At 47.2% G+C, this 24,925-nt stretch overlaps 1 protein-coding gene and 9 non-coding genes across 10 annotated transcripts; 4 read left to right on the top strand and 6 right to left on the bottom strand.

Annotated features, from left to right (window-relative positions):
- Positions 1 to 1,107: 1,107 nt before the first annotated feature.
- CNTROB (centrobin, centriole duplication and spindle assembly protein) lies at positions 1,108 to 24,925 on the bottom strand. The gene is made up of 12 exons (XM_018564795.1): positions 24,859 to 24,925; positions 15,116 to 15,497; positions 14,516 to 14,603; positions 14,382 to 14,439; positions 9,324 to 9,474; positions 7,352 to 7,468; positions 6,097 to 6,213; positions 5,914 to 6,012; positions 5,391 to 5,597; positions 4,674 to 4,820; positions 1,684 to 1,817; positions 1,108 to 1,237 (listed from the first exon to the last, which is right to left on the bottom strand). The coding sequence occupies exons 2-12, from the start codon at positions 15,476 to 15,478 to the stop codon at positions 1,108 to 1,110; spliced, it is 1,611 nt and encodes a 536-aa protein (XP_018420297.1). The 5' UTR covers positions 15,479 to 15,497; positions 24,859 to 24,925.
- On the bottom strand, positions 12,806 to 12,879 carry TRNAT-AGU. The gene has a single exon. It is a non-coding gene; the product is annotated as a tRNA-Thr (tRNA).
- On the top strand, positions 18,036 to 18,117 carry TRNAL-UAG. Its single transcript has one exon. It is a non-coding gene; the product is annotated as a tRNA-Leu (tRNA).
- On the top strand, positions 18,576 to 18,657 carry TRNAL-UAG. Its single transcript has one exon. It is a non-coding gene; the product is annotated as a tRNA-Leu (tRNA).
- TRNAL-AAG lies at positions 19,669 to 19,750 on the top strand. The gene has a single exon. It is a non-coding gene; the product is annotated as a tRNA-Leu (tRNA).
- On the top strand, positions 20,377 to 20,458 carry TRNAL-UAG. Its single transcript has one exon. It is a non-coding gene; the product is annotated as a tRNA-Leu (tRNA).
- Positions 22,066 to 22,147, bottom strand: TRNAL-AAG. The gene has a single exon. It is a non-coding gene; the product is annotated as a tRNA-Leu (tRNA).
- Positions 23,161 to 23,242, bottom strand: TRNAL-UAG. The gene has a single exon. It is a non-coding gene; the product is annotated as a tRNA-Leu (tRNA).
- Positions 23,715 to 23,796, bottom strand: TRNAL-AAG. Its single transcript has one exon. It is a non-coding gene; the product is annotated as a tRNA-Leu (tRNA).
- TRNAL-AAG lies at positions 24,295 to 24,376 on the bottom strand. Its single transcript has one exon. It is a non-coding gene; the product is annotated as a tRNA-Leu (tRNA).

The following is a 24,925-nucleotide window of genomic DNA, read 5'->3' as shown; positions in this document are numbered from 1 at the left end:
GGCTCCATCGGTGACTTCAGAAGGTTCAGGACCCAACTGAACCTTTTTAAAAAGGTCTGAACTGTCCATGTTGCTTTGTTGACCAGAACTTATTATGACTGTTCCCTCAACAAGAGGTTGTCCAGATATCCTACAATGCAGATGCCCTTGGACTGCAACGTGGCTAGCACAAGGACCAGAACCTCAGTGAACACCCAGGGTGCGGAAGACTGGTCAAATGGCAGGGTCTCGAACTGCCTTGCCAAGATACGATGGATGCCCTGTTTTGGGTTTGGGGACAGTAAAAAGGTTGAAGTAAAACCCCTGAAACCTTTTTTGCAGTACTGACACAGACAGGTTGGAACACATGAATTGGGGGAAGGACTGAGAGCGAAACACTAGGTTACAGCCCCTGGAAAATCACCTCCTGTACCCAGGCATCTAAAATGCCGTAGAGGCTCAGGTACAAGAGTGCCTAAGCACAGGAAGTACACTGCTTTTTTTAACATGAATTCAAGACAAAAAAAAAAAAAGCACCGGTAACAATTTTAGATGTTCCCTATAATATACCAAATCTTCAGTTTTTAAGTTCAGGTCCACTTTAATATATATTTACGATAAAAGGACTAACCTTAGAGGAGAGAACCCGCAGGGCCTGGCTCCAGTGGCTCTTCATGACATCCTGCAGTTGTGTTAGCATCTCTGCTCTCTCTTTTTCTAATCGATGCAGAGATCGGGAAAGCTCCTGACAATATTCTTCTGCGCGAGACAACCTAGAGAGAGAGCAGAGGGAAAAATAAATAAACTATGAAATGAGTGCTGCACTTGCAAGGTCATTTACAAAAATGGACACAAGGGAGCTATGAGTCTGTCCACCTCCTGCAGGGTGATACATAGAAGGGGGCTATGACTCTGTCCTCCTCGAGTCTGTCCTCCTCCTGCAGGGTGATACAGACAGAAGGGGCTATGAGTCTGTCCTCCTCCTGCAGGGTGATACAGACAGAAGGGAGCTATGAGTCTGTCCTCCTCCTGCAGGGTGATACATAGAAGGGGGCTATGACTTTGTCCTCCTCCTGCAGGGGAATACAGACAGAAAAAATATGTCTCTGCATAAAGCAAAACAGCTACTCACTTGTGCTCATAGTCCATGATGATCTCACGGTGACGTCTCTCTCGCTCCTGAAATTCTGACTTGAACTGGGACAGCTGGTTGGACAGCTCAGCCTCGTGCTGTGAAGCGAGATCTAGCAACTGTTTCCTGAGTGTCCGAAAAGAAAAGAAAAAAAAGTCAGACGAGATAAACAAAATACAAAATGAAATCTCTCTCAGTGTTCAGCAGAAGTGATGTCAGCTTTATGCAATAAGCTTCAAATAAACTTCCTGATAGTTATAGATGTACCTACAGTAAATGATTATCACTCACTGGCATGTACGGTGGCAATGTACTGAAAATAACTCGGTATAATCCCAAACTGATTTAAACCACAGTAGTCATAGAGTGTCAGAGTCGCCACTATATCCAGTAAAAAACACTTTATTATAACAATTTAAATGCACATGAATAAGACCAGAGAACACAGGACAACCACTTTCGGTGATACTAAAATAATAATATTGACAACGTTGTCTCACTCTCACTTTTCTATGTTGTACGGTGGCAATGTAGCTCCATGCGCACACCTCTGGACATTTCCTATGTCCTACCTGTTCTGCTCTCTCACACTGTACAAGTGCTGAGCGCTGTCTTCATGGATAGTGGCCAGTCTCTCCGTTATCTCCTCCTCCAATCGCATTTTGTGTTCGCTTTCTAGCCGCACCTTCTCGGACTCATTACGCGCCTGCAAAGAAAGATTTGGTTCATTTTTCCAAAAATCAGGAAGTTTATATTTGAGAAGAACAAAGTCCGTCGCATTTTTAAAAAGTGTTTGTTTTACAGAAAAAACAGAACAAAGACGCTTCCAGTACAAGTAAATACATGTATGCGGCTGTTGAATTTCCTCTTGTTATCTTGTGGAAACCTCAGTGACAACCAGAAGATCCTCATATTTAAAGGGCAAGTTTACAAAAAAATGAAAAAAAAGGTGAACGATCCCTAACGGAGAGTTCCAAAATTCCTAGGATACCCATGTTTGGTTTAGGGGACCAATGAAGGAATATCAAGTAAATGTCACTAGCACACCAAAAGATATTCAGCAAAAGTCAATTTATTGACACATTGCCATTCAGTACAAGCGCTTTCGGGGTCTCAAGGGTACCCCTTCATCAGGCTCAGAATGACACAGTCTCAAAACACGATCACCTTTAAATACACACAAATTAAATGTTTAAAAACAGACCCCTCCCACCCAATCTCGTCATTGCACGAGTATCTCCCGCCGGGCGATGCTACTCGGCCAATGTTACTCGCGTACCAACAGCTGGGTGAGGGGATCACGTTGCCTCCCCATAAGCCTGCCACATGTGAGCCTACTTTTCATATGAAATGGCGGGAGATACTCGTGCAATGACGAGATTGGGTGTGAGGGGTGTGTTTTAAACATTTCATTTGTGTGTATTTAAAGGTGATGGTGTTTTGAGACTGTGTCATTCTGAGCCTGATGAAGGGGTACCCTTGAGGCCCCGAAAGCGCTTGTACTGAATGGCAATGTGGCAATAAATTGACTTTTTGCTGAATATCTTTTGGTGTGCTGGTGACATTTACTTGATTTTCTTGTGCTATACACGGTGCCGTCCGTGGTCGCTACAAGCACCCACCTGCTTTGCAGGTCTTCCATCGTTCCGGTAAGGGGTGCAGCTGGTTTTCTATTTTTATTTGCATTGAAGAAGGAATGCTCGGGTAATGCGCCGGCTGCACTCCATATTTCCCTTGACGATATTTTATTGTAGTTAGTACAGATCACACAGAAGCATTTAGTCTTGTTGACGTTTTTATTAGGATGTGTTTTTAGTAGATTGTATAAACGAATATTGTCATCATGTCTCTCAGTGTCAGATTTGCCGGGTTATGCTCTATGGAGCGTAGCCGGGGTTAATCAGCACTGAGGATAAACCATTGGAGTGGATATCTTCCTATGGATGTGAAGACGCGGCGGCTATGCGCAGAGGTCTCCGCCGTCAAATGGTCCATGTGCTGGGCCGTTGGCCGGGGGAGATTGGTGTGCGTTGCCGAGCGGTGTCCGCTTCGCAAGTGTATAAACTTGCCCCTGTGTAATGCGCAGATGTATTCGCTTGCCAGGGACGTATTTGCTTTTGAGGACACAGTATCATTTGGATACACATCTGCCTTTATGAAGGAACATACGCTCATGTCTTTTTAGTGTGTCTAATCAGCACATTGGAAATAATATGGCATTTTCCCTGCAGATAAAAGGAATCAGAGATCTTGCTGCACTCCTTACCGGAACATCAAGGGACCCGTAAAGACGGGTGGGTGCTTGTAGTGACCACGGATGGCACCGTGAGAAACTCAAATGAAGAAAGAAATGTCACCAGCACTCCAAATAATAATTTAGCAATAGTCCATTTAATGACACATTGCCATTCAATTTGAATGGCAATGTGTCAATAAATGGACTATTGCTAAATTATTATTTGGAGTGCTGGTGACGTTATTTCTTCCCTGCAGATAAACTCACATTCACAGGAATAGTAGTATAGTACTATTAGGCATTGTTCACGGAGCAATGCTGAATAGAATTCGCGCCAGTGACAATGGCGGGAGTGTATGCACGAGTCTGATCGGAGTAGCGTTCCGATTCCTTTGTGTAGCTTTTTGGCGTGAACTCCACTGCACATAGTTTTCTTTGTTAACTGGTGTGCACGGAGGTCACATGAACTAGCAGCCGGGAGCTGTGCACGGTATGCTGCACGGTCATGTGCATATACTCCCCTTTCTATTGTCTATTCAAATGTATACATGTGTCTGATTGGCTGACTGTTATGTAAATGTATTGGAGGAATTGATTGGCTGTTGGGGCAATCCTTTTTTGTTATCCCTTTGTGCCCTATAAATAAACAGGAGCTCCCTTGAACTAGTCAGGACGTTCTACTGAGCTTCCAACGTGAGTCGTTTTACTTGGTGCTGCTGAGCGCGCTCTATCATATTATACAAAAGAGCTGAGAACTGTGCTTTTTAGCGCAGCGGATTTCTATGCGCATGAGCAGAACAGTCTCTCCTCAGGCCCGCCCACTCGGACGTGTTTCACACAATCCAGACATAGAGATAAGGGGTGGAGCTGGGTTAGGTTGCACACACACCAATAGGTACTCAATTGAGTTCTTTAAAAAGCAGCCACAGCCTGAGTAGACAAGCCTGTCCTCTGCTAGCATTGCTGCAGAGAAGGACCCTTGCTCTCTGGTGGAAGCAGTGGTCTCTCTGCACAAGTGCAACACACCTCCTGCGTATTCAGAGCCAGAGCTTGTCAATCATCAAAACATGTGTTCCCTGCTGATTGCAGATCTCCAGCTTTGATTGGAAACATTTTTTTTCCTCTCCCACAGTTTATAACATCTCTTCAGAGTCAGATTGAAATCTGCAATTTATTAAAATTTACACAATCAATGTTTAAATACTTTTTCCAGATCTGATGAGTAAAAAAATAGTTTATTTTCATATAAAACTCCTAATATATTTGAACGTACTATCTCTTTAAATAAAGTTGCAGTGCGGGAGAATGACTCGGATCGGCCGTTACCTTCTCTAGGTTGAGCTCCATCAGCAGAGTATCTCTCTCCCGATGCGATGTCTGCAGGTCTCTCTCCAAGCGCAGGACATCACTTTGCAGGGAGGACAGAGCCAGCTGCAACTGCTGAGACCTCTGGGTCTCCTGCTGGGTCAGAGCCTGTGGGAAAGGGATGGAAATGGCACTGATTAGCAGATAAGCAGTCTGACGCCCTTCCAATGCTGTGGAACCACCAATCACAGCATGACGGGACAAACTGCGCAAGCTACCATAGGAAAGACATTCTAAATGGGAGAGTCTAGTATATGAATTCTTAGCATTCTGGTTCAGGCCCATCACACAAGAGCTAGAGAGTGAAGGGGGCACAATGGATAACAAAAATAAAGGTTGTGTATATATATTTATACACACACACACACACAAAGTTCATGTCCATGCAGCTGGCTTTCTGTCCAGAGCGGCAGTAGCTGCCGGCCTTTCGCTGACCCGATGGGGCCTGGGCCCAGTACAGGAAGGTCAGCTGTACCCCCCCTTTCGGAGATCTAAAGGAGATTGTACAGTTAGATTCATGCATGTGGTGAGCTTTAGAAGACCAGCCCTCCCTAATCTGTACAATACTCAGCAAGGGGGTTGACAAAGGAATGTGAGCTCATACAGATCAGTAAATCTGTCTTTGGGCCGGTGCTGTGCATCTCACCCTCTCCTGGAATTTCCCTTTTTGGCTCTCACCTTCTCCTTCTCCAGCTCTGCCGTCCCTTCCTCCTGGACTCTCCTGCACTCCTCCTGCAGCTCTCTCTCCCTTTCTTCCCAGGCCTTTTGCCGATTCTGCATTCTGTATTGGAGCGAGTCCAGCTCTCTGCGTTCCTTCGTTCGGTCCTCTTCCTCGGCCTCCTGTTCAGCCTCCAGCTGGGCGACTCTGGTGGCCTGCTCATCGACCTGCATGGAAGTAAACCTCACAGATGATCCTACACCCAGGTGTGAGCAATGCCCATGCTTATATGCGTTATTCAGTGTATGCATTATATTATAATATATTATTATTATGGTAGCACCACTCAGTCCAGGAAGAATGCCAGGGCAGGCGGATGTCCAAGATGAGGAGTTCCTCTTTAAAAGGGGAAAATATAGTTTTTACTGTGAGATGCAAATTGTGTTGTTCTTGGTTTTTTTGCATCATATATACAGGAGACATGAAACAATGGGGGGAAAAAAATCCAACAGGTATTCAGACAATAAAACAATAATGACTCACCTGTCTCTGCAGTTCTAGTTGGCGATCGTCTGATGCGTGCTTCTCCCTCTCCAGGGACTCCAGCACCTCGGCCAGCTCCTGCTGCACCTGATTTAGTGCCTGAAAGTTGGAACAGACTATTAGAGGAGGGCTTGTGTAGAGTGTACAGTAGGCCCTTCCCAACATGGCCGACCTCTAGCTCACCTTCTGATCTTTTGATCTGGCTCGCTCTGCTTCCTCCTTCTCCTGTTTTAGATGACTGACGACCTCCTCGCGCTGATGCTCCTGCTGCTTCCAGCCCCCCACCACCATAGCCAGAGTCTGGAATGGAAGAATCTATCAGAACCAATGTGCACCAGGTTTTCAATCTGCGATTTATAGCCTTCTTCAAAACCGAAATAAAAAAAATTGTCAGGCCGAAACCGAAAAATTTTAATTTTTTCACATTTTTAAAAAAAATATTTTTAATTTTCTATAAACTTTTAAATTTTTCATATTTATTTATTAATTCATTTTTTACTTTTAGGGGCTTTGGGGAAATATTGGGGCTCTAAATAGACCCCTGATATTTCCCTTTAAAATAGAAAAAGAGATTGAGGACACAGAGTCCTCAGAGACACACAGAGTCCTCAATCTCTTTTTCTGCATCCCCTGTTATCAATGAACAGGAATCCTCTATACTGAGTGTTCCTGATCATTCATAACATGAGGACAGAGTATGGTTACTATAACTACAACTATGAATGAACAGGAAGTGATGTAGATCACTTCCCATTCATTCATAATTGAGGATATAGTAACATAGGACATAATTGAGGATATAGTAATTGAGGATATAGTAACCATACTCTGTCAATTATCTACAAACACTCAGCGATCACTGAGTGTTTGTACTGATCTCCTCTCCGACACGCTGTCACAGGAGGCTGAGCGAGCGGTGCGGGAGGAGAGGTCAGCCTCCTATGACAGCGCGGGCTTTTTCCGCCCACACACTGTGTGGGCTTTCTCCGCCCACACACTGTCGGAATGCCAGACTGTGATAGGAGGCTGAGCGGTGTGGGAGGAGAGACACCGGCCGCTCTACTCCCGCAGCGTTTGGCTGGCTGTCACACTTTCTCTCCTCCCCGCTGGGACACAGAGCAGCGCCCAGCAGGGAGGAAAGAAAGCAGGGATGCGCCGATGCATCGGCAGGAAAATGGCACTTTCGGCATTTATCCAAAAGTGCAATTTTCGGCCGATATGTTTCCGCGGCATCCCTAGTTATTACAAATGTAACTAGCACCAATATGCAGCACAGTCTGATACCCTCAACAGTTTGTGCCTGACACTAAAAGTCTGATTTCAGCTTTCAGCTGGCACTAGTTGAAACGCAAAATGTAAGTGCTAAAGGATGCTTTATTCATTTCCCTCGAGATGCTGATTAGTACATGAGGCTTGATGTGATGAGAGAAAGCGTCACCTGGTCCAGCTGCTGGATCATGGCGTCCTTTCTGTGGTCGGCGGTCAGGGAGACGGACAGTCTTTGCTGCAATTCCAGCATCTCGTTCTGCAGGTTTTGGATGTGTCGCTCCAGATGCTGTAGAGGGAAGAGAGAGAGAAGAAAAGCATGCCATTGTAAATTTTTTTTTGATGTGTAATGGGAGGTTAATTATAAGAGAGCTGAACTGGTTTAATTCAAGCTGGACCCATGTGATGCATTAACGGGATTACTGCGCAGAGGCTTAACAGATGATCCGGAGTCATGACAGAAGACAGACACATTGAGGGGGAGGCAGAGCTTAGATTGCACTGGCACAAAGGCAAACTTCTCCTGATGTTTCAGATTGCTGTGGTGCACACACACACACGAGAGGTCTCGTGTGTCACTGTACCTTTAAATAGCAGGAGTAACCTCCAGATAAGCCTCCTCCGAGTGTATTTAAACCCATTAGAACTATGAATTGCATATGAGCATGGAATAAGACCCTAACTGGCCATGAATCACATCATTTCACTCAGAGCCCGACAGGTGTGTGACGTCACCCTGCGCCGCACATGAGCAGCGACATGTGATGTCATGCGCCCCGCCTCTAGGATGTTTTTTTATTTCATTTTTATTATTATTATTTCTTTTTTTTACTCTTGGGGGCGGGGTAACGGACGGACGAGTAGGGCTTCGGGGAAACATCAGGGGTCTAAACAGCCCCCTGATATTTCCCTTTAAAAATAGAAAAAAAAATTGAGTTAACAAAGTCCTCAATCTCTTTTTCTGCAGACTCTGTTCTAAATGAATGGTAAGTACAGAGCTTCCCAGTCATTTCAGAAAATATTTTCTATCAACCAGTTCCTGAATGGGGAGAAGCCTCTATAGTGAGTGCTACTCCCCATTAATAAAGCACTTCCTGTTCATTCATAACTGGGGACACATAGTACTATGGCGCAGCAGCATGACCGAACGGTGAGGAGAGAGAGAGAGCCACTGGCTGTCAGAAGATCCTGCCCGAGGGGCTCTCTCTCTCTCCTCACCGCTCGGCCATGCTGCTGTGACAGCGGCTCCTTCTTACCTCAATTACCTTTCTTTGCTTCGCCTATGTTGCGATAACGTGATGTAGCTCAAGCACCTTCACACCTTACTGTCTGATAGTGGCATGGAGATTAGTTTCGGCGTATGATAAAGCTCTGACCCTGGGTAATATGAAAGAACACATCCCTGGCATCCCTTTAGAAGTGCATCCCTGCTGGCCACTGGATGCTGCAGACTGTACCTGTGCACTCTACTGATCACATGCTGGATTACACTCTATCACAGGGGTAGCCAAACTCCGGCCCTCCAGCTGTGGTGAAACTACAAATGGGCTTTAAAGAGACCCTGTCACCAGGGCCGTATTCCCGGCAAGGCCACCGAGGCCCGGCCTCGGGGCGGCACATGTTTGAAGTCACCCGACGCCCGGAACATGGAGTGGATTTGTTTTCTACATTTAGCCCTGCTTTGCACAAGCAGGACTAAATGAAGAATGGGGGAAGCCGCTTGTTTCTTTACAAGTAATGTTGGCGATGTCGCCGAGATCACTCGTAATAACACTGCAGGCTGTCCGTCCTCCATCTCACCTCCAATTGCTATCACACAGGGGATTGTTAGCTCCCGTGTAATAGCAATAAAGTTAAGTGAAAAAAATAATTACATTAAAAAAAACTAATAAGTAATAATAATGAAATTAAAAAAGTAAAAAATAATAAGAAAAATCTAAAAAATAAAACATTTATAAAAGTAAAAGATGACAAGATAAATACAAATTTAAAAAGTAATTCAAATGCAAAAAGCAATAGTGGCCAGCCTGCAAGAAGGTTCCTCCAGCTTTCCAGAAGAGAAACAAAGAAGTATCCTGATCAAGGAGAAGTGAATACAAAGATAACAAACATCTGTGCCTGTAACAAATCTATATAAAGGGTACCTTGCGTCGTGCGGTCTCCTTCTCTAGAGCGTCTCTGAGCTGCAGATCGGGGAGGAGGGGTGCAGCATTATACAGCGTTGAGTAACGAGGGAAGAGACCCTCCAGACCAGTAAGAGATAGTGGTGGAGAGAGGTCCCGTGCAGGCCGGGCACTAAGAGACAAGAAGGAAAAAGATCAGCACATTGTTATACGCATTCTTACCAGGAGGGGTCACTCATGCATGACGTAGCTTTTATTACATGAAACGACCCTGTCGGTCACCTAACCTACCTTCCCTCTGTTCCAGCGCTGAAGGGGGACTCAGGCATCCGACAGTCCCAGAAATGTCAAATGCTGAAGAGTCGGACCGGGGCTGGAACAGAAGGGATAGAAGACACGGGCCGCCATGTGTCCAGTACATCCTCTTTTACAAGAGACCTCCGTATGGACATTGTCTAGGCAGCTGACAGGGTCACTTTAAACTGGAATGACTGGAACTCTACTTTACCAAATAGAGCTAAGAGCTTCTCGATGCTCCTGAATAGGTTTCTGGTCCGGTTCACACTTTCCCAGTGCGGTAATGCAGGCTCATTAGTGCACAATAACGTGCGTTTTGTTAAAGTGACATTAAACCCTCAGATTTTTTAACATAAACCAATACTGTAATGTGTGGCTTACTGTAATCCATGGTTGTTTCCCTTCTCTTTGCTGCTCTTCCTTTTAAATCTGTATCTGTTCTCATGCTGGGGGAGAACTTCTGTTTTGCAGCAGACTGCCTTGTCTCTGGACACATGGTGTCTGTGTGAAGGTTCACAACCTGAGCCAGCACTACAGGAAGAGGCACTCAGCTGCAAAGGGAAGTTCTCCCCCAGCATGAGAAGACATGAGGATTTAAAAGGAAGAGCAGCAAAGAGAAGGGAAACGACCATGGATTACAGTAAGGCGCACATTACAGTATTGGTTTATGTTAAAAAATCTGGAGGGTTTAATGTCACTTTAAGGCAGGAAATTCATTGTCAGTCTACCAAGGCACCCCGGTGCTGCCAAAACCCCTTTCATACCCAGTCTGACCATAGTGCCATGGATTAGTATTTTGGTGAGCCATTCAAACTGAACGGCACTGCAACATGTGCATGTGCAATTTCATTATTATTACTTATTAATTTTTTAGTTATTTGTTTATGTAATTATTTTTTTCACTTAACTTTATTGTTATTACACAGGAGCTAACAATCCCCTGTGCGATAGCCTTTGGAGGTGACAGGTTCTCTTTATTGAACCTGTCATCTCCAATACAGGGGTCCTTGCAATGCAGTAGTGTGACCCCTGACCTTAAAATATAACTTTAGACACAAAATTAAAATTTCACAGACATTCCTGAACCTTCCTTCATAATGTGGAAAAATGTGTATGTCAGGGCAAGATAAAAAAATAAAAACACCTAAAAAAAACCATATGCAGTACATCTCTGCATTTGACGCACATCCTCCATGTTTTATCCCTTTAAAAAAAAAAGCAAGCTCCGCAATGATCACCAGGACAACTAGAGAGGGTAAGGCCCGCTGCAGACCTACGCGATCTGGGATCATGCGTCCTGCAGAATGCAGGCCCCATTGATCTCAATGGGGTTAAATGCGCGTGGCAATCGCAGAAAAAAAGGTACAAGTACCTTTTTTTTTGCGATACACGACGCGCGGCTATTTTAGGAAACTGTACGATCCGCCTGGTGCACACCTAGCGACACGTTCCGCGATTGGTGCACACCTAGGCGACTCCTGACTGCATCGTGCACGATTGCCGTGCTGCGAGGTGTCGCCTAGGTGTGCACCGGCCCTAAATCTCCCCAGGGGGGGTAAGACAGCAATAACAAGCAACACTGTAGTTAAAATGTATCAAAAGGTTTTGGCTCTAGATACACTTCTTCCCCAAATACATCTGCCAGTATACTCTGTTACAAAACAAAGGACCTGGGCACAGATTGGCTGCTTTGAACGGGAACCTGGGGTGGTGAGGATACCGATGAGTTACCCTCTGTCACACTCAACTCTTCCCTGATCCAGTGCTGGGTCTCCTCTCTGGTGTGCCACCAACAGAACTTCTAGATTTCACCTGGATGGCTGCAGCCAATCAGGAAGCAGGTGACACGTTAAAAGGACTATGTAATGTGTTGCTCAGTGATTGAGCACCGTGTCACTACACTTAAGGGAACACCTCGCTGCTTCCCTCAGTGCCCTCATGTGTCTCCAGTGTTCATTGGGTCTTTGGTGACCCCCCCCAGCATCTCTGGTGACCCTAGTGCTCCTGTGTCCCCAATAACGCCTTTGTTTGTGGTGACCCCAGGGTCTCCAGAGAGAGCCCAAAGACTCCTGTCTCTCCAATGACCCCCAGTGTCTTCAGTGCTCTTGTGTCTTTAGTAACTCCTGTGTCTCCAGTGACCCCAATCCTCCTGTGTCTCCAGCACCTTCAGTAACCCCTAAACTCCTGTGACTTTAGTGACACCGGTCTCCTGTGACCCCGGAGCTCCTGTGTCTCCAGTGACTTGTGTCCCAGTAACCCCAGCATCTTCGGTGACTTTTGTGTCCTTTAGTGACCCTAATTCTGCTATGTCTTAAGGAAACCCAGCGTCTCCAGTGACTCCCTTGTCTCCAGTGACCCCAACACTCTGGTGTCTTTAGTGACTCCTGTGGCCCCAGCATCTTCAGTGACCCCCTGGGCTCCTGTGTCTTTAGTGACTCCTGTGACCCCAGCATCTTTAGCGATTCATGCGTCTACTATGACCCCAGCATCTCCTGTGACTCCTATGTCACCGTGACCCATGAGCATCCCGTCTCACGCAGGAACCCCCGGAGCATCCTGTGTCACTCTGACTCCTCTGCTTCCTGAACGCCTCTGTGACATCCGTGTCTCCACCCAGCCACAGGTGCACTCCTGTATTTCCTGAACTGTCTCCTGGTCAGTGGATAGGGACCCCTGTCTGTGACACCCTCAATGTAGAGTAGTATAGTAAGACAAGTCACATGCATCAGGTTGCAGTACAGTAATGTTGCGAGCCATTTCAGCATCAGCTCAGTTTCTGAGATGAGATTGAGTCTGACATAGTCATCTTCCTTCTGAAAATGCTAGCTGCCTGGCTGTCTCTGGCTTGCATGTTCGAGTCACTGACTTAGAACATGCAGGCATCCACTGCAGTCAGGACTCTCTGATCGGCATGCTAATGGTACCCAACATGTTCACAAAGCCTGAAATTGTGTAATGGGCGAACATCCAAGTCAGTAACCATTTCTTTTCCTGTGCTTCGGAGCAGAGGAAGGAATAAGGTTTGAAATCTTTTGTTCTAATAAAAGCTGCGACTAAACAGCCTTCTGCCTTAAAGTCTGCTCACATAAACAAACCAAACTATTCAGAGAATAAGCAAATATTGTCTCTTACTATACGGCAGACACACCCGAGTATCCAATGTTATTCTCTTTGGGACAGCTCGTGGTCAAAAAGAAAATAACACCAGGCGCTGCTGAGATTCGAACTCAGGATCTCCTGTTTACTAGACAGGCGCTTTAACCAACTAAGCCACAGCACCCTACAAATACCTGAGTGAAAAGGTTTCATGTACATTGAAGTACGCAGTGGCAGCAATCTAACAGTCTACTAGAACCTGGCAATAGTCTAATGTAACATACAAGAGCAGTCTCTAGTAACATGGTTACAATACTATACAGTGGTGTATTTTGGTTTTGTGCTGCCCTACGCAAGACTAAAAATTCGGGCAACCCCCCCCACCTAAATTTGTCCCACCCCTTCCTGCTTAACACATGTTGTGTAACCCGTCAGTCGCTGGATACAGCAAGCACTTGTTTAAATAGTAACATGCGCACACTGTATCATTCCTGCCAGCGTCTCAGGTGGGCTCTGCACCAACCCCCCCACTGGGCCTTGCGTTCGCCGCTATCTTGATTCTGTGCGGTCCCAGCTCGCCGGGTAAGTGCCTGATGGCTAGTGTGGCCCTGCGCCTCATTGGTTTTGGGCCAGCGTTTTTTGCCACCCTCTGGAAAGTGCCGCCCAAGGCAAACGCCTTATGTGCCTTGCAGTGCATATGCCCCTGATGCTATATACACATTTTAAAAATGACATTTTTAATTATTTTTTAAGCATAAAGATGAGATTTGCAACCATGCTTTCTGCTTTGCTTGCTTAGACTTAAAAAGGCATAGCCCCCTTAAAGTGACACTAAACTCAGGAGTTAAAAGAGAACTATGGGGTAAGTGTTTTTCCCCATGGTTCTCTTTAGGGTCACGGGAGGACATATACTAACCTCCTCCTGTAAGCCAAAGCTCAGTATACAGTGGGTTATTGCTGGCGATATACTGGGAGCACTGGAGCCGGGACGGATCCCGACATTACTGTCTGGATCCAGCCAGCTGCGCGAGTGACAGCTGGCTCTGCCTATCTAGAGGCAGAGCCGGCTGTGCCCGCCCCCTCCCACTGTTCGTTCCTCCAGTTAGTGCTGGAGGATCGGAGAGGGGAGGGGGGAACCCCTGCGGGGAACGGTGACTGACAGTCACCGCTCTACGCAGGGAGATAATCGGAAAGTGAGCGGATCGGTGCATGTTTCTGCTCACTTCCCGATCGATAGAGCCGACCCGTGATAGCTTCTTTGTCACATGTCGGCTCTAACTAGGAGGATGAGTGGAGATCACTCACCTCATAGATCTCCTTTAAAATCTTCAAAATACATTTAAATACCTGAACTATGAACAACAATGTATCTTATTTGTGTGTCACTCTTACCTTTAAGAGCAAATGAATAGGGGGGGTAAAAACAGTCACATGACTATAATGGTGAGCTCCTTGAAGCATTCTGTATAGAGCACAATACATGTGATAATCAAGAATGCCTGGGAGAGATATATTACTGATACAGGTTGTGAGAAAACAGGATAATGTGCATATTAAAATACTTTTTATTCTCTATATAATAAAGATCTTACAGGTGCTAGAACACATCATAAGATTGTGTTATGGTGCTTTCTATGGGCAGAGTAGTGACCCTTTCTGTCCACTAGATGACGCGGCGTGACATACCTCAGCAGGGTGCTTGTGCAGTCGCTGTGTTGCTCCAGAGCCTTATCCGGAATGTCACCTGTGAGAAGAGACATGATCAATGCATGAATCCGGCCCCTGTATACTGTCACGTACACCAGAAGTCCTCCACTTACCATGTACTGTCAATGCACTACCCAGGGTCAGCATGTTTTTCAGGTGACCCCTCAACGATTCCATCTGAGAGATGTAGGAAGACGCTTCCTGCAAGATTGAAAGGAAAACCAGTTAAATCGGTGCACCAAGCTAACAACATACGGCGTCATTTTTAATTCAGAGTGGGGTCTTTACGTGTTCGTTACCACTCGTGTCCCTTGCGGGAGAAGAGCGCTGTGAGCAGCCGACGTCTCTTCTCCCTGCACTGACAGCCTCCTGTGACAGCGCTGGCTGTCTCCGCCCACACTGCTCTCTTCTGATATGTAACAGGAGGCTGAGCGGTGTGGAAGGAGACGTCGGCCGCTCAAGGCGCTCTTCTCCCGCAGCGCTCGGCCGCCTGTGACAGTTTCTCTCCTCTGGGACACAGAGCAGCGCCCAGTGGGGAGGAGAGAATACACAGATGCACCGCTGTATCAGCCAGAAAAATGGCACTTTCGGCATCATGCCAAAAGTGCCATTTTCAGCCGATATGTTTTGGCGGCCGATATATCGGTGCATCCCTAGTTGACATTAAGTCCTAATGCTTTCCCCTAGGACAATAACACGCCCAGGGGTCTTACCTTTCGCCCAGATGCCTCTATGCCTTCCTGCAGCCTGCGTGACATTTCATCGGCGAGGCTGTCCTCCTCGGAGTTCATGGTAGAACCTTCAACCGGTTCCTGCTCTGCAGAGGTCGAACGTTTGGGTTCCACGTCCCTCTCCTCTTCATCCAGCTCTCGGCTTCGTCTCAGGGAGGCGTATAGCTGAGCGGTGACTTCGGAAGAAGCGGCGCGTCGGATGGTGGAAGGGGAGAAGAGGGCAGGTGGAGGCGAGGAGGGGTTAGTGAAGGAACGGTGAGGAGATGGAGGCGAGGACAGAGGAAGGGGCTCTATACCGCTGAGAAGAGAAGCATCTCGTAGTGAGAAGGCATGAGGGAGCGCCATGGAATGGAAAGGGCCAGACCTGGAGAGGAGAGAAGGAATTTCATTGACTTTGACGTTCAGCATGAAAACTCCAACACAACAAATAAACAGTCAAAGCTGGAAGTAGAACTGTGGTCTACAACCAAATATACACATATAATGCAGCATGACAAGGAAGGTTATATGGTGTTGATTGCCAAACAGGTACATGTGATCTGAGCATCAGCACGGCTCTTTCCCCACTTCCTGTACTCGTGTCACCACTGCAGCTGAGTCAGCAAAATGCTGTGTTGTCACCCTACGACATGGCCGTGTTTCCTAGAACTATGGCTCGGAGCAATGACATCATCCTAGTAAACACGGATAAGCTCCTCGCTACACCAGGCCACTAGATCACACTGAGGAGCATAGAAAATTCCTTTGCCTTTGTGCAATACGGTGCCCAATGAGCATGCATGGCAGCACAATGCGGCATGCAGCAACACACTGGCGTGCATTGTCGCTCCAGCGTGGTCCGAGTCTCATGAGACTTCCAGATCCTCCATGTTGTCAGCATCCCCAGAGAACGCTCAATGACGTTGCCTTCTGGAACAGGGGTGGGCAACTCCGGCTCTTCAGGTGCTGTTGAACTACAAACCCCATGAGGCACTGCAAGGCTGACACAGTTACAGGAATGACTCCCAGAGGCAGGATGGGATTTGCAGGTAAACCACAGCTGGAGTTGCCCATTCCTGCTTTATAGGATACCTGTAATTGTAAGCCAGGGGTGGCCAACCTCGGATTTCCAGCTGCTGTTGAATTACAAGTCCCAGGAGGTATTGCAGGGCTCACAGTTACAGGCCTGACTCCCAGAGGCATGTTGGGATGTGCAGTTAAAGCACAGCCAGAGGGCCGGGCTTGCCCACCGCTGATCTAGAATATATTTTACTTCTTTTTTTCTCCCTTTTAAAAAAAAAAAAAAAAAAAAGTATTCTTTATTGGGGTTGGGAGCTACAAAAGAACAAGGCCTCATGCAAGGTTGGCTTTAAACAGGACTATGGACTTCCCGTGTAACAACGCTGATTGGCCCATTTAATTACATTAAATACATTTAATAAATAAAAGTTTATGGCTGCGCCTGCGACAATGGCGTTGTCTCATGGGTGTACTTTATAGAGAAGAAAGCACAGAAGAGAGACGAGGGCTCCCCCTGCTGGCCACAATTATGGTATTTTTTACTCTCATATCAGCCCGGTAATATATATACCGTAAAAATCATAAGTAAATAGAAATGCAAAACCACCGAGATATCTTTCTTTACAGTACATAAGTCATGAACCCGGTTAGAACACTGTGAGAATATTGGGTGAAAGTGGTGTGAATCATGTGTGCAAACATTCATAAATAGACCCCTTTATGTTCTGCCTTGTGGTGACAACATTACAGGGAGAGGTCCACTTAGAGAAAAGAAATAAGTGAACACGTAGAAAAAAAATGAGCATTTCTTATCTTTATTAGCAACACACTGACTGTGATCGGGGTGGAAGAGGAAGGAAGAAAGGAAGAAGGAAGGGAGGAAGAAGAAAAGAAAGGAGAGAAAGGGAGGGAGGAAGAAAGGAGAGAAAGGGAGGAGGGAAGAAGAAAAGGAGAGAAAAGGGAGGAAGAAAAGGAGAGAAAAGGGAGGAAGAAAAGGAGAGAAAAGGGAGGAAGAAAGGAGAGAAAAGGGAGGAAGAAAGGAGAGAAAAGGGAGGAAGAAAGGAGAGAAAAGGGAGGAAGAAAGGAGAAGAAAGGAGAGAAAGGGAGGGAGAGAGGAAGAAAGGAGAGAAAGGGAGGGAGAGAGGAAGAAAGGAGAGAAAGGGAGGGAGGGAGGAAGAAAGGAGAAAAGGGAAGAGGGAGGAAGAAAGGAGAGAAAAGGGAGGAGGGAGGAAGAAAGGAGAGAAAAAGGAGGGGGAGGAAGAAGAAAAGGAGAGAAAGAAAGGGAGGGAGGGAGGGAGGGAGGAAGAAAGGAAAGGAGAACAAAATGATCGGCACCCCCTATAAATGGAGGCACAGTGTGTGGATGGGCTGCACTGTGATAGACTCCCTCTGTGCTATGAATGGGGCGCTGTGGCTTAGTTGGTTAATGTGCCTGTCTAGTAAACAGGGAGATCCTGAGTTGGAATCTCAGCAGTGCTTTTATTATATTCTTCCCATACAATAACTGATCTCCCATCTCAGTGACAGAACCAATACAGTGCTCGGCTGTGTTCAGGAGTTGCCGAGTAAATATTGGAGGCCGGATCCTCACTGGGAGTGTTTTTTTGCAGATGATATAATGGAAGGACACATTGTGAATCTCCTTAGCAGGTTTGCCATCAGGCTGATCCCATTTTATGGCTAACATGATAGACACCAATTGTATTCTATTGCTTCTCTAAGAACTCATTGGCACCGGCTTCCCACCCTTTTGGTGTCCCACCTCTCATACCTGAAATGGTAGTGTGGCCGAGCGGTCTAAGGCGAAGCTGTAGTTTTATAGTCTTAGAGTACGGTGTGCCCATGTGTGCCCCATCTTAGAGTACGGTGTGCCCATGCTGGTGTCCACAGACCACAGGAAAGAGGTAGCGTGGCCGAGCGGTCTAAGGCGCTGGATTTAGGCTCCAGTCTCTCTGGAGGCGTGGGTTCGAATCCCACCGCTGCCAATAATTTGTTTTTCAAATGTGTTCTAACAACTTGCTGCACACACCGCTCTTAGTTTATTATATGGCCAGAGGCCGCGGAACTGCTACAGGGGATGGCCAGAGGCTGCGGACCCACTGCAGGACACCACGAGAAGCCTGGTATCTACTACAGGGAATGGCCGGAGGCTGCGGACCCACTGCAGGACACCACCAGAAGCCTGGGACCTACTACAGGGAATGGCCGAAGGCTGCTGACCTACTGCAGGACACCACCAGAAGCCTGGTATCTACTACAGAGAATGGCCAGAGGCCGCGGGCCTACTACAGGGGATGGCCGGGAGGCCGCTGACTCACCCCAATGCCTACTTTTGCTTGCCTGCTATGTGTACTGTGCTCATAAGGTTATTCTAGTTGTAAGAAGTTTAGCATAACTGCACGTTTGCCAACTTCTGCTCAACCATAATGATATCTGCCAAGATGGTAGCGTGGCCGAGCGGTCTAAGGCGCTGGATTTAGGCTCCAGTCTCTCTGGAGGCGTGGGTTCGAATCCCACCGCTGCCAATACTTTGTTTTCCACATGCATTCTAAGAACTTGCTGCCCACACCGCTCTTCTGTTATGAGCTGATGCCCTGTAGGAGATGGACAGAGACTAAGTCTGGCTAAGGTCAGAGTTTTGTGTGAATAATGGCAAAAACAAACGTTCCTAATACATTTTCCTTTCAGGTCAAATGTATTAGGGATGTAATACCACATTATGGCCACTAGATGGAGCGGAGTTGCATAGGAAATTAGTATTTCCTTCCTCAGCTCCATCTAGTGGCCACAATGCAGTATTACATCAGAATACATTCGACCTGAAAAGAAAATGTGTGTGATTCTGCCATTATTCACACAAATTGAGTGATTACAGATACTCGCAGGGTCCCCTGTTTATAGCTAGAAGTGAAGAGGTTAAAAAAAAAAAAAAAAAGCTCCAGCAGTTCCGCTGCAGTGAAACTACAAATTGCATATGCATCTGCCTCTGGGAGTCATGCCTGTCAGAGTCTAATGGGATTTGTAGTTGCACCACAGCTGGAGGGTTGGAGGTTGCCTACCCCTGCTTTAGTGTCTACGGTCAACCTGCTATGTGTACTATGACGGTGGGGTTATGTTCATGCAGTGTGTGTGTGTGTGTGTGTGTGTGTGTGTGTGTGTGTGGTATGATGATATAGGGCCCATTCACACCACATCCAGATTACCTCCAGACCAGACAAGACTGTTTCTGGTCTGAACCTATGTATCCCTATGCTTTTTCTGGCCTCTGTTCCCACCAGCGCAGTCCGTTCCGCACCAGACCAGAAAAATACTGCTTGTCCTATTTTGTCTGGTCTGGAATGTACTGGAACGCATCAAAAACGCATGAAACGCACCTGTAAGACCATTTTAACATGTTTTTTTTTTTACATTCCAATTGCGGCAAAAATGCAATGCACTATGTTCCAGATCTGGTCCATAAAATGGTGTGAAGCCAGTCTTGGTCCGTACAAGACGTTTGCTCCCCTGTGCCGCAGTCTCAGCAACCCTGACAGATTGGTAGCGTGGCCGAGCGGTCTAAGGCGCTGGATTAAGGCTCCAGTCTCTTCGGAGGCGTGGGTTCGAATCCCACCGCTGCCAAACATTTGTTTTTCCAATGTGTCCTAACAACTTGCTGCCCACACTGCTCTTAGTTTATTATATGGCCAGAGGCCGCGGACCTGCTCAGAGGCCGCGTACCTACTGCAGGATATCACCAGAAGCCTGGTATCTACTACAGGGAATGGCCGGAGGCTGCTGACCTACTGCAGGACACCACCAGAAGCCTGGTATCTACTACAGGGGATGGCCAGAGGCTGCGGACCTACTCCCAGGACACCACCAGAAGCCTGGTATCTACTACAAGGAATGGCCGGAGGCTGCTGACCTACTGCAGGACACCACCGAATCCCACCGCTGCCAAATACTTTGTTTTCCAAATGTGTTCTAACAACTTGCTGTACACACCGCTCTTATGTTACGAGCCGACACCGTGTAGGAGATGGTCATGGCCGGCAAGCATTAGTTTTGTCTGAATACTGGCATATACGGACGTTCCTCAAACATTTTGTATTCAGAAAATATATAAAGAACGTTAGTTTTTGCCGTTATTTGCACACAGCACAGATTTTCGCAGGGTGCCCAGTTTATAGAGTACGGTGTGCCCATGTGTGCCCCATCTTAGAGTACGGTGTGCCCATGCTGGTGTCCACAGACCACAGGAAAGAGGTAGCGTGGCCGAGCGGTCTAAGGCGCTGGATTTAGGCTCCAGTCTCTCCGGAGGCGTGGTTTCGAATCCCACCGCTGCCAGGAACTCCTTTTTATTGGCTTATTAAAGAGATCTGCTAATATACCGATCAATAATATTGATCAAATACAACCAGTTCACCGCAACACCTCCCTGCCGGCATATAGACATTGCCCCCGAGGGGTGGCCCCAACGCTGGATGTGCGCGTATATAAGTCATTCGGCCCGCTGCTCTATGGGCTGTACTCTGGGGGTAGCCAAACTCCGCCCCTCCAGCTGTGCTGAAGCTGCAAATCCCATGATGCAGCTCTCTGGGAGTCGTGGCTGTGAGAATCTTGCAATGCCTCATGGGATTTGTAGTTCCACCACAGCTGGAGGGCCAAAGTTTGGCTACCCCTGGTGTACTCACTAGCACTCTCCAAGCACAGTGACCAAACCGACACTGACACATGCCAGTCACTTATTTTTACGATTGGGAGTGGGGGGAGAGGATGAGCTCTCGATCATGTGATCACTAGGGCAGCCAATGGCAGTGATCACATGATTGGAAGCGCATTACCACCGGTGTCAGTGAGAGCTCAGTAATGTGACTGCGGTCATTGGCTGGCCTAGCGGTCACTTTTTACGGCTCCAGATCATGTGACCATTAGGCCAGCCAAGGAGAGATTGCATTACCGAGCTGCCACCGACACCAGTGGAAATGGGATCCTAGTCATGTGCTCATTGCTATTGACTGTCCTGGTGGTCACATGATCAGCAGCCCAGTTCCACCAGTATTAGTGCAAGCTCGGTAATGTGATCGCTGTCATTGGCTGTCCTGGTGGTCACATGATCAGCAGCCCAGTTCCGCCAGTATTAGTGCAAGCTCGGTAATGTGATCGCTGTCATTGGCTGTCCTGGTGGTCACATGATCAGAAGCCCAGTTCCACCAGTATTAGTGCAAGCTCGGTAATGTGATCGCTGTCATTAGCGGTCCTTGAGGTCACATGATCAGCAGCCCATCCCACAGTTTCCCGAACATAAAAAAGGGCCGTCAGCTGTCAGTGGCGGCTCGGTCACTGTCCTGGGAGGGCGCTAGTGAGTACACTCTCAGTACAGAGGAGCGGGACAGGGGTTAAAGTTAATTTCCACTTCTGCAGACAAATGTGAGACCCCCAACGATATGTTTGTTATGTGTTCCCACTCACACACATATACAGAAAAAGAATACAAAACACTATTCCTACCTTTCAGATGTCTCTGTGTAGTCCTCAGAGATTCTCCGTCCAATTTCCAAGTGACAGGAAACTGTCTGTCCCCACAGAGAGACCAGGGACAGACTGTGCTTCCTCTCATTAACATTCAATGCTTCTAGATCTTTAATCAGTCAGAGTTCAAATCCTAGTTCACGACTGATAATGAGATCTGCCAGCACCGTACAGACAGGGTTCATTAGGTTAAACTACATGTCAGCAGCAATTATCAAATATTTTTTAAGCTATGCGATGTGATGGGGGACATGTAACAAATATAAAAATGTATGAAAAAGTGGAAATCGCCTTTAAGGCCCCCCCCCTCGGGGTTATGTGTATATGGCTGCAGGGAGGTGTTATGGTGAACTGGTTCTATTTGGAATATTACAGCTAGGTACAGAAGCAGAACTCTTCTAGGGACAATAAAAAAGAGTTCCTGGCAGCAGTGGGATTCGAAACCACGCCTCCGAAGAGACTGGAGCCTTAATCCAGCGCCTTAGACCGCTCGGCCACGCTACCAACCTGTTAGGGGATGCGAAGACTCCAGCACAGGCGAGCAAACGTCTTGTGCAGACCAAGACTGGCTTCACACCATTTTCCGGACCAGATCTGGAACATAGTGCATTGCATTTTTGCCGCAATTGGAATGTAAAAAAAAAACAACTTTAAATGGTCTTACAGGTGCGTTTCGTGCGTTTTTGATGAGTTCCAGTACATTGCAGACCAGACAAAAATAGGACAAGCAGTATATTTCTGGTCTGGTGCGGAATGGACTGCGCTGGTGGGCAGAGGCCAGAAAAAAGCATAGGGATACATAGGTTCAGACCAGAAACAGTCTTGTCTGGTCTGGAGGTAATCTTGATGTGGTGTGAATGGGCCCTATATCATCATACCAAACACACACACACACACACACACGCTGCATGAACATAACCCCACCGTGATAGTACACATAGCAGGTTGACCGTAGACACTAAAGCAGGGGTAGGCACCCTCCACCCCCCCAGCTGTGGTGCAACTACAAATCCCATTAGGCATTACAAGACTCTGACAGCCACAGGCATGACTCCCAGAGGCAGATGCATATGCAATTTGTAGTTTCACTGCAGCGGAACTGCTGGAGCTTTTTTTTTTTTTTAACCTCTTCACTAAGTCTAGCTATAAACAGGGCACCCTGCGAGTATCTGTAATCACTCAATTTGTGTGAATAATGGCAAAATCACACACATTTTCTTTTCAGGTCGAATGTATTCTGATGTAATACTGCGTTGTGGCCACTAGATGGAGCTGAGGAAATAAATACTCAAGTCCTATGCAGCTCCGCTCCATCTAGTGGCCATAATGTGGTATTACATCCCTAATACATTTGACCTGAAAGGAAAATGTATTAGGAACGTTTGTTTTTGCCATTATTCACACAAAACTCTGACCTTAGCCAGACTTAGTCTCTGTCCATCTGCTATAGGGCATCAGCTCATAACATAAGAGAGGTGTGCAGCAAGTTCTTAGAAAGCATTTGGAAAACAAACTATTGGCAGCGGTGGGATTCAAACCCACGCCTCCAGAGAGACTGGAGCCTAAATCCAGCGCCTTAGACCGCTCGGCCACGCTACCATCTTGGTTGTGGGTGGACACCACATGGGTGGGAAGCCCGTGCCACCGAGTTGTTAGAAAACAATTGTATTCTACTGTTTCTCTATTATGTTAGCCATAAAATGGGATCAGCATAAAAACATTCCCAGTGAGGATCCATCTCACACCATCTCCCGCCGCGTGCCTGCCGTCTCTCACCATCTCCCACCGCGTGCCTGCCGCCTCTCACCATCTCCCACCGCGTGCCTGCAGTCTCTCACCATCTCCCACGGCGTGCCTGCCGCCTCTCACTATCTCCCACGACGTGCCAGCAGTCTCTCACCATCTCCCACCGCGTGCCTGCCGCCTCTCACCATCTCCCACGGCGTGCCTGTCGCCTCTCACCATCTCCCAAAGCGTGCCTGCAGTCCCTAAACCATGCATGGCATCATCTCTTAAAATAAGAGTAGAATGTACAGAAAGAATTTCAAACACATTTGGAAAACTAAGTACTTGGCAGCGGTGGGATTCGAACCCACGCCTCCGAAGAGACTGGAGCCTTAATCCAGCGCCTTAGACCGCTCGGCCACGCTACCTCCTTGACAACGGAGCGGGTGACAGGAGGGTGTAGGGCGGTTTCCCACGCGTTCGTACTCAAGGAAAAACCGCCCAGATGGGAACCATGCACATTGAAAATAATGGCATTTCCCTGTTTGAGCTTTTTTTCCGCGAGCACGAAAGCGCGGAAAAACGCCCAGGTGTGAACCCAGCCTTAGCGGGTCCCAGGCTTCTGGTGGTGTCCTGCAGTAGGTCGGCAGCCTCTGGCCATCCCCTGTAGTAGATACCAGGCTTCTGGTGGTGTCCTGCAGTAGGTCGGCAGCCTCTGGCCATCCCCTGTAGTAGGTCCCAGGCTTCTGGTGGTGTCCTGCAGTAGGTCGGCAGCCTCTGCCCATCCCCTGTAGTAGATACCAGGCTTCTGGTGATATCCTGCAGTAGGTACGCGGCCTCGGAGCAGGTCCGCGGCCTCTGGCCATATAATAAACTAAGAGCGGTGTGGGCAGCAAGTTGTTAGAACACATCTGAAAAACAAATGTTGGCAGCAGTGGGATTCGAACCCACGCCTCCAGAGAGACTGGGGCCTTAATCCAGCGCCTTAGACCGCTCGGCAACACTACCTCTTTCATATGGACTGTGGACATAGGAAAGAGGTAGGGCACAGCGTACTCTAAGACTATAGAACATCAGCTTCAATTGACATTGTACTGTCACCCCAGCACACCAAGCAATGTGACTATAAAAGTAGACATTGAGTGTGCTGTGTGGTATCAGTACATTCTATATCATTGTATTAGGTGATACGTGCTGTATGAACCATCTATACAGGAGTATGGCAGGGGAGATCAGACTAAAGTCTCATGCTGTGCGACTCATCTGGACAGCACACAGCAAGAAAAAATACCATTTTTTCCTCTCTATACATACAGAGTACACAATACAAATAATATCCAAGCCCAATTAAACATTCAGATTAATACAATACCATACATACATATATATATATATATATATCAGGGGCACCAAAACAAAAGGCGTGCAATGTATTATAGTGAATCACCACCGTCTTTACATATATAACACTGGTGACCACCGGCACTCACCCAGCTGCCTCCTCTCTCTCGGTGTTGACACTGTAACGTCTCCTCTTCTTTAAAACCCGCCTGCGGG

Source organism: Nanorana parkeri, unplaced genomic scaffold, assembly GCF_000935625.1.
Source record: "Nanorana parkeri isolate BGI_ZX_2015 unplaced genomic scaffold, ASM93562v1 scaffold784, whole genome shotgun sequence".
Lineage (NCBI taxonomy): Eukaryota > Metazoa > Chordata > Amphibia > Anura > Dicroglossidae > Nanorana > Nanorana parkeri.
This window is presented reverse-complemented; position numbering and strand designations above follow the sequence as displayed.